Source organism: Musa acuminata, chromosome BXJ2-9 (assembly GCF_036884655.1).
Source record: "Musa acuminata AAA Group cultivar baxijiao chromosome BXJ2-9, Cavendish_Baxijiao_AAA, whole genome shotgun sequence".
Classification (NCBI taxonomy): Eukaryota; Viridiplantae; Streptophyta; class Magnoliopsida; order Zingiberales; family Musaceae; genus Musa; species Musa acuminata.
This window is the reverse complement of record NC_088346.1, coordinates 17,846,578-17,855,704: the sequence shown is the minus strand read 5'-3', so window position 1 is coordinate 17,855,704 and position 9,127 is coordinate 17,846,578. Positions and strand designations below refer to the sequence as shown.

Genomic DNA, 9,127 nt, shown 5'->3' with positions numbered 1-9,127 from the left:
ATAATATATTAAAGTGTAGAGTCCCTCCTCTTAGAGCTTAGTGATAGTTCTAAGAGAGGTGTGTGATGGAACACTTATAAAAGAGGGGTGTAAAGGTTCTCTCCTGAGCCTGTGAAAAGGAGAAAGAGTTGTAATGGTAGTTAGTTTTCGCTCATCGGAAAGAAGATCGATAGTAGAAATTAGTAGCCTCGAGTAAAGAGGAATCGGGAGTGGATGTAGGTCATAATGTCGAACCACTATAAATCCGGTGTGCTCTTTTCCTTTGCTACTTATTTTTATTACTTAGCTACTCACTTCACTTTATATATACTCTAAGTTAGGCTCAAACATTTTCCGATACGGGCTTTATCGAAATAAATTTTTTACATCGAACTAGTTTTCAAATTAATATAATTTTTACGTAAGCACTAATTCACTGCCCTCCTCTCCCTCTCTTAGTATTGATTTCGGTCCTTACAAAAGAAAAACACTCTTATTTCTGTTAGACAATATGAAATATATAAATGTTTGAAACTGGATTTTCTACTAGTCTATAAATTAAAAGGAGTTGATGGAACTAACTTAGCAGGGACATACTATTCTACTACGATAATTTTGGTAATAAATATTAAGTATAAATATCTTATTTTTCTAAGAATTTAACAAATGGGCCAAGATTCTAACCCAATTAATCATATTTACTTTAAAATTTATCACCCCTACTTGACCTCATGATTTTTATTTTTCTATCTAATTGTTTCTCAACTTTACTTATGTATTCATTATGGATGTCAATAGTTTGAGATTTTTCATATAGCATATTCATATCTCAAAAAGTCATCATATCTTTCTCTACTAAAATATAGAATGTAAAATAATATGAAAAATATCAATATATAATCTCAAGGAGTTTTTAAATTCTTATAATATTTTTCTTGATACGTTGAGTTTGCTTTCTTTTAATACAATCTATGCACGTATCAAAATTAATGAAGTCTTATTTTTTTAAAATAATATTCTTTACTAATTTTTTAATTCTTTCTTTAAATATAAACCCCAAACATCTATGCCACAAGATAAAAAAAATTTCAATAGTGGAACTACATTTCATTTCAACATCCAATTATAGGGTTATCAATGTTTTCTCAGACTTATGATTCAAATTAATTCTATATAAATCATCATATAGAATTAAAAATATTTTTTATTAAAAAATAAAATATACTAAATATTTTTCAACCAAAAAGAGAGTATATCCTAATTCATCGACTTTAAAAAGAAAAGTTAAATTTTTAGAAATTGAAGGAACATAGAAAACATGTTCAAGATCAATCAAATGACTTTGTCTCAAAACATAAGCGATAAGTTTTCACCACTACTATCTTGGTTCTGAGATGATTTCTTATAACAATAATTTTGTATATCTTTTTTGTTTTCGAAATAAAAATAATCTCTTTAGATTATTAGTAATATGAGTTAAAACATCAGAATCTATATATCAAGTTTTAGAAGGGACATTATTAATGTTTAATTTAAAACATATATAGATAAATGTTTTATCTAGTTTTTCAGACAAGTGCTTAGCACAATCCTTCTTCACATATCATTTCTAATCACAAAAGTGATACTTTATTATGAAAACTTTTTTTTTCTTGAGAGCAGAATTTTCATACCCAATAAGCTTCTTTAGTAGATAACACTTTTTTTTTCTCATTATTAGATCCTTAAGAAATAGTAAAAACATCATGAGCTTTTTTGGTTTTAATTTTAATTCCTCTTACACACATATACTGGTCAATTTATTCAAATTCTACCAATCTTTATTTATTTTATAGTGGATCTTGAATAACTCAAATTATGAAGGAAGTGAATTAAAAATGAATTGCACAAAAACACTCATCACATTCATACCCAAGGTGTTGAACTTACTAGCTTTATTGATCAAAAAGAAGATATGATCTCTAATTTCTCTAGTACCATCATATTATGCTGTGGTCAACTCTTTCTTCATGGTGCCTTAAAACATTTTAACAATCTTGAAATGTTTTTCAATAGCCTTTAAGTATTCCATTGCACTATTTGTTGATGATTATGAAATCTTGATATTATTTATAATTCTCATTCTTATAAATATCAAATTAAGCCTATAGATCTTTCTTAGGCATTAATTTCACTTATTTATTCTATAGTGCTACCATCAAAGATATTTATATATTTATAGGTCTTCAACAAGTAATATCAAATCAAGACTTAATACACCCAAGGTTAATTATCCATGCTCAAACCACTTTGAATAATTTGATCTAGAAAGAATTAATATGTTGGATGCTTGAGTATATAAAGAAAAAAGTACTGCTAAAATTATAATTTGATCTATGTGTCTTTGTTATTTTTGGGTATACAATTCTAATCGATATAGCTATCTAGAACACATGATTCTTCCCTACCACATAATTAATTAAAGAAAACTCTTAGTTAGAATTATCTAAATCTCTTAATTATTAGTGTAATCATGAATATTATTTCTTTAATATCATTTTTGATTAATTTTTAATATAATTTTATAAATTTATTAATCCAAGCCACTTTTGCAACTATAAGATCAATAAAAATATAAAATGAATGATAAATAATTTATTATAATTTATATCTCATAAGATCAATAAAAATATAAAATAAAATATAATTTATTTATTATAATTTATATCTCAGAAGTCTTTCATCCTGAGTCACTTAATGCTATTATTATGTAAAATTTATTCAATAAAATAATACAATAATGATTAAAAATAAACTTCAATAAGCACAATCACATAATAGCAATAATCAAGGATAAACATCATGCTTTCATGTGAAAATAAATAGTATTTCATAATTTTTTTCTTTTATCCTCATGTGTTAATAGCCACATAAATATCCAAAGATAATAATTAATTTTTTTAATATATATAAGCAATTAAATTTGGACAATTATATATTATGTCACATGGACAACAAAAAAATATATAATTTATTTTTTCTTTAATTTTGATATAATGTCCAAGATAATCAACTATATTTAATTTGATAACCCAAATTTAACAATAGCAAATTGGGAAGTCCGGAACAGGATCACCCAAATTGGGCTCGATAGCGAGCCCAAATAAGTAAAAGTAGGATCCAAATCCAATGTGTGATCAAAATCCAAATTTGCCTCAAAATTACCATTTGGTCCAAACGATTTTGACTATGTTTGGTCAAAATCACAAGTCATGTTAGAATTGAATTTGGGCATGACTAAATTTTGACCAAAGATTAGGGTTTGACCATGTCAAAACTCAATGAAAATGAAATTGGACAAAATTAGAGCTATCTAGTCAAAATTTAGATTCGATAAAAATTAGGGTTGACTAAGGTCAAAAAAATTAGATTTTGGGGGCTCGATCAAACATTAGATCAAAATCAATTTTGACCTAATTAGGTCAAAATTAGGTGCACAAACACGTAGCACCCTCGTGGCCTTCCTCTTCTCTATTGGTACCTTCCGTCGTCGATCACAACCCCTCATCGATGACCAACATCCACGGTGCATGATTCTTCTCATCAAGTCAATAATCAGGTCAGCGTCGTTCATGCACCATTGTCCGTTGTTTACACACCTGTTGTTTAGTGACATTTATCCAACATTAATACTACCACAACTGTCTCGTTCTTGCCAATGCACACTCTACAGACATCGTTGTTCGCCGAACAGTAGACCATCATCGGAGCTTATAGCATCAACCATTGCCATCATCAACAGTAAATTGCCGATGACAACCCATTGACCAAAATCGAGTAACACACTTTCCAATGCCCAAACACAATGACTCCCATGGATTTCACCCCGTGTGTGCAAGAATTATATATATTATACCATAAAAGTATATTATACCACAAAGGTGTCAGAATTATATATATTATACTTTTATGGTTAGCACCAAGGGGTAGACTCACAAAATCTGACATAATACACTATAGATTAATTTGGAACAATAACATTACTTCAAGATTGAAATAGTGACTCAAATGATGAATAGATTTAATCATACAAATAAATATAAAATTCTATTATGATCTAAGATATTATATTTTATTAACCTATATCAATTGTGAGACATATGTAATACGAAAAATATTCATGCGAAGAATTGAAGTATAATATATCATAAATCTAGAAAAAAAACGAAGTACCTTTATTCGACATACTTATATCGAATTGAAATACCATTGATATATTAGTCATGTTGGATCCCTATAAACAAACCTAACTCTCTTCCCCTCTCTTTTCTACTGTCTATAAGGCCATCATTACTGATGGAGTCACGTAAAATTATTACAAAATAATTTATAAACAAGAGAAGAGTCTATCTATTTATAGGCAAAAGAAAGATCTAAAAGACATCTTGGATATTCCCTTCCATCAAGATCAATATCCAAGATTTGAATGTATATAAATATTGAATACATCTTACCAATTAAGTTATAAACCAATTAATACTTGTTTCTTTGGTCTTAGTACCAATAAAATTCAACAAATCATTCAGATCAAGATGCAAGAAAAATGAAGCACACAATTCTAAGGTTTATTCTAAAGGACGAATCCTAAAGAGTTCCGAGATATGCAAGAGAAGATGCTGATATGTTTGGCACTCCTTGTTGACTTGATCCAACTGCCGATGTCACAAACAGGGACCACCCAGAATTGGAGCGTCCATATTCCTGGTGAAAATTGACAAACTTAGGTGTATAAGTGCAACACAAGAAGATACCAAAATCAATGGATTGTTTTTATCACTAGGTGCAATAGTTTAATCTAATATACTTTTCATGTTATTCATCACTGGAAGCAACTTAACCCAAAGCTAAAGACACTAACACACTTTCAGGGCACCTGGGTGCTCCGCCTCCCAAAGTTGCACTAGTGCCTACAGCTCAACATTATTATAGAGATATAGTGTGAAGACGCATGGAGGAGTACCACATTATAACATACCTTTTGTCCTTTTTCCTCTCCGCACACACTTCCAAATCCTATTGAAACATAACATATTGCATCTCTACAAACTCCACGTCACATACTATATATATATATATATATATATATATATATATCTCACAATATATATTTTGATTATTACAATTTCCAAAATCCTATCATATTCTACTGTCTCCCAGCTAATATTTTTCTCTGCCCTTCTTAAGCTGCAAAAATAGGGCTGAGTGAACCAAAACCTCCACCTCTGACACACTATAAAGCTAACCATAAAAGTATAATATATATAATTCTTTTTTCCTGTGACCATTTACGCTGCAAAAATGAAGCTAGAGATCGAGGAAGGAGAAATCTCCACCGTCCAATGTCTGCCCCCAGAGTGGGAGATCGTCAAATCCATCGTCGAATCCGATCAAGTCATCCCCCAGCTCGCCCAGCAAGAACGGCGCATCTCCGTCAAGCGCATCGAAGTCCATCTCGGCCGGTACCTCTACCCGCCGCTCCCTGAAGAGCTCCGCGATGGTTCTCTCAGCCTTCTCCTCCGCCGTCGCCGCTGGCGGTGTGAGGACTGAGGACGGGGACGGGACGGAGACGAAGGAATAGGCCGAGCCCTCCGCCGGCCCAGAGTGCTGGAGACGGCGCTTCTCCTCCTCCAGCCGTGACGCGGCAGCCCGGTACGCGGCAGCCGCCTCCTCGGCGGTGGCGAAGGTACCGAGCCAGAGGCGGGCGCGTCGGATGGGGTCCCGGATCTCCGCCGCCCACTTGCCCCACCGCCGCTGCCGGACGCCCTTGTGCCTGCCGGTGGCCGCGGGCGACGGCACCGCCACTCTCGCCGCTTCCTTCTTCTTCTTCTGCCTCCTCTCGTTCTCCGGATCGGCTGGGGTTTTTAGGGTTTTAGCGATCCGGTCCACGTGGATCTCCCGGACCACTCGCTTACACTGCTTCATCACAGCCTCGTCGCCGTCGTCACTGTCGGTGGCATCGGGATCGGTGAAGAAGACCCTGATTCTTTGGACGGGAGTCGATCTGGCGGCGCTCGACCTCTCCAACTTCCCACTACTCATCTTCCTCCTCATCATCGGTGGTTTCAGATCTCTGATCGAACACAAGCTGTCTAACTTCTTCATCTTCCTCTTCCTTCGCATCCTGTATCGGCTCCAGAGCTGTTGAATCCGCGGCTCCATCATCTTAATCTCCCTCTGGAACTCCCCCAAAATTCGGAAACAACACAAAAGAAAAGGGCAAAACACAAGAAAAAATAGCAGGAGAGAGAACAGGGTTGGTCAAGGTAGGGTTCCTCCTCTAATCCGAAGCAAGAAGATGAAGAAATACCGATCCAGGAGGAGAAACCCAAAGGACTCCACTCCAAAACCAGCTCTGCAACACAAATAAATCAATCAACAAAGCAAGCAAGTAAGCGAGCAAGCCAGCAAACATCGTAAACGTACCCCGACGAATTCAAGCGCATCGAATCGATGTTCGGAGTCATGAATTCAAGAGCAGAGGTAAGGAAGGGGCGAGTCCAGAGAGCTCGAGCTTGACGATGGAACGAGGCAGCAGTGCTCGTAGACATAAATCAGAGCTCCCTCTCTCGTCCCCTCCCTCTCTCTCTCTTTCTCCTCGGTTTTGGAGCAAGCAAAAGAGAGGGAGACAGTGTGAGAGAGGAAAGGGGAGGGTTTATAGTAGGTCGGTAGAGAGATGGGAGATGGGTCGGATTACGAGCCTTTGGCTCTGGTTCTTCTGGCATATTAATCTTATTTATTGGTTTCTTTATTTATTTGTTTCTTTCTTCGTCCATCTCGATTAAGTGGGACAAATAATAACTAAAGCGTTGACCTTCCATGTATTCCCATAGCGACCTAGTTGTCATCAAATTGAATCGCCCTTGTAAATAAAGGCTTATAGCAAGAGGGAGTATAATGTTTAGGCAATTTACCATAAAATAAACATAGATTATTTTAAATATATCGATAGTTGATGTTTTTTTAGTACAGCAAGTGGATTTCATTATATGACTTGTAATTGATAAGTCTCATTGAACATACTAAAGTTGTATTGTTACAAAAAATGTTGAGATTCTTTTAAAAGGCGTATATGACTTATTATACATGCATATGTGATTTCAGTTATTTCTTGTATTATATATCAATAAAAGGATTTGTTGATGAGCTTACTATAAGATGTCATGTAAGGTTTCAATATTTGTAATTTAGGAGTAGCCACATCATCCTAAGTCATAATATAATATTGATTATTGATAGTCATATCTATGACAAAATAATTTTTACAATGACTATAAAAAGACAAATGATACAAAAAAGATTACAATTAACGTATGAAGGGTAAACACTTAGCCCTATAGGGAGGTAAATATTTTTAAAGAGTTAATTGGAATAAAACAGAAACCTCAATATTTAATTTTCCTAGACCCATAGGTATAAAAATTTATTTTAGTGCTATTTTTATCAAATTTATTAATTAAAGAACTAAAATACGAGGTAAATTTTATGCATGATGCACCTCTACCCACGTTGATATAAATTATTTATTTCATAGCTTAAATTTGATTATTTTTCTTAATTTTATATTTTTCTTTTTGCTCTTATTAATGCTATTTCTAATTAAAAATAAAAAGTTCTCCTGGCTCTCATGTACATAGACATTAATTTGATGCTCTATGTGGATGAACCATACATTCAGATGGATTCAATTATTGTCACCGAAAAAACAACATATGAATGTTGGGAGCAATCCAATCGCTTAAGTACGATGCAATCTTTTAAGTGTGATGCTCATTAGTGTTGAATCTCGTATTTTGATGATGAAACTACTTGATATATGTTTATGATTTAATCTGCGTTTTGAGTGACGCAGGATGCTTCGATCAAGATGAGACAATTAAAGCAGGAAAATCATATTGTGCCGAAGGAACATGTCAGAAGATTGGACGTCGGGCCAGTGGATCGGTCGACGTATCGACAGAAGGCTTCGGGCCGTGGACTCGGGCATCGGGCCAAGAAGAGCGGGTATTGTGCCAAGGATATCGGAGTTGCGGAGTCAACTGGCCGATTGGGCAATAGGCTGCACGAGAGGACGATGCGCCGAAGAATCGGACGAAGCGTCGAGGGACCAATGACATGTCGGACAACTTGGTTAATTGCTTAGGATTAATTGTCTCGATCGAAGTTTTGTTTTAATTGTGCAGGATTAACTATGATAACGATGAAGACATAAAGCGAAACAAAGTGTCGGAGTCAAGCGCGAAGGATTTGTTGCGAGTTCGAGAGTTCGACGGAAGTCCGAAGATTCGTTGGGAGTTCGCGGAGCTCGCCGAGAAAGATCGGAGCTTGCCGAAGAAGCTCGTTGGAACTCGCTAAGAACAAATCGTGAAGTCTAGGAGCTTGCCGGGAGTCCGCAGAATGGTTTCCGAGAGTTCATCGGAAGACCGCCGGAAGTTTGCCGGAAGCTCGCTAGAAGAAGTCTTGACTTGCGGACTTTGTAATAGCTTAGAAAATGTCTTTAAATTCATAGTTAGCACGTTAATTAGGGTTAGGATTAGGTGTTAATCCTATAACCCAAGTAGGGGCCAATTAGGCCCAAGTTCGGACTGGTTTGGACCAAGTTTGGAGCCAAACCAAGTGAGCTGGAATAGTGAAGAGGTGCCACCTCTCCAGCCTGGAGGTGCCACCGCCAGGGCTGCGGGGTTGGGAGGTGCAACCGCCCCAGCCAGGAGGTGCAACCGCCTGGGCTGTGGGGTTGGGAGGTGCAACCGCCCCAGCCAGGAGGTGCAACCGCCAGGGCTGCAAGGCTGGGAGGTGCAACCGCCCCAGCCAAGAGGTTGCACCGCCAGAGCTCAAGTTCCGAGCTCTGCCAGGCGATGCAACCACCGAGCTCAGTCTTCGAGCTCTGGCAGAGAGGTGCATCAGCCTGAGCTCAGTCTCGAGCTCTGCCAGGTGATGCATTCACCAAGCTCAGTCTTCGAGCTCTGGCAGAGAGGTGGATCAGCCTGAGCTCAGCTTGGAGCTCTGCCAGGTGATGCAACCACCGAGCTCAGTTTCGAGCTCTGCCAGGTGATGCAATCACCAAGCTCAGTCTTCGAGCTCTGCCAGGTGATGCAACCGTCGAGCTCAGTCT

General features: G+C 36.7%; 1 protein-coding gene across 1 annotated transcript; it reads right to left on the bottom strand.

Moving 5' to 3' along the window:
- Positions 1-4,392: 4,392 nt before the first annotated feature.
- On the bottom strand, positions 4,393-6,713 carry LOC135623288 (ethylene-responsive transcription factor CRF1-like). The gene is made up of 3 exons (XM_065126078.1): positions 6,442-6,713; positions 5,352-6,370; positions 4,393-4,719 (listed from the first exon to the last, which is right to left on the bottom strand). The coding sequence occupies exons 2-3, from the start codon at positions 6,178-6,180 to the stop codon at positions 4,589-4,591; spliced, it is 960 nt and encodes a 319-aa protein (XP_064982150.1). The 5' UTR covers positions 6,181-6,370; positions 6,442-6,713; the 3' UTR covers positions 4,393-4,588.
- Between the last annotated feature and the right edge of the window lie 2,414 nt (positions 6,714-9,127).

Coding starts and splice junctions, on each gene's coding strand:
- LOC135623288 (XM_065126078.1), bottom strand. CDS start 6,180: ATGATGGAGCCGCGGATTCAACAGCTCTGGAGCCGATACAGGATGCGA. Junction 4,720..5,351: donor CTGGGGGCAGACATTGGACG/GTGGAGATTTCT, acceptor AATTTTCACCAG/GAATATGGACGCTCCAATTC.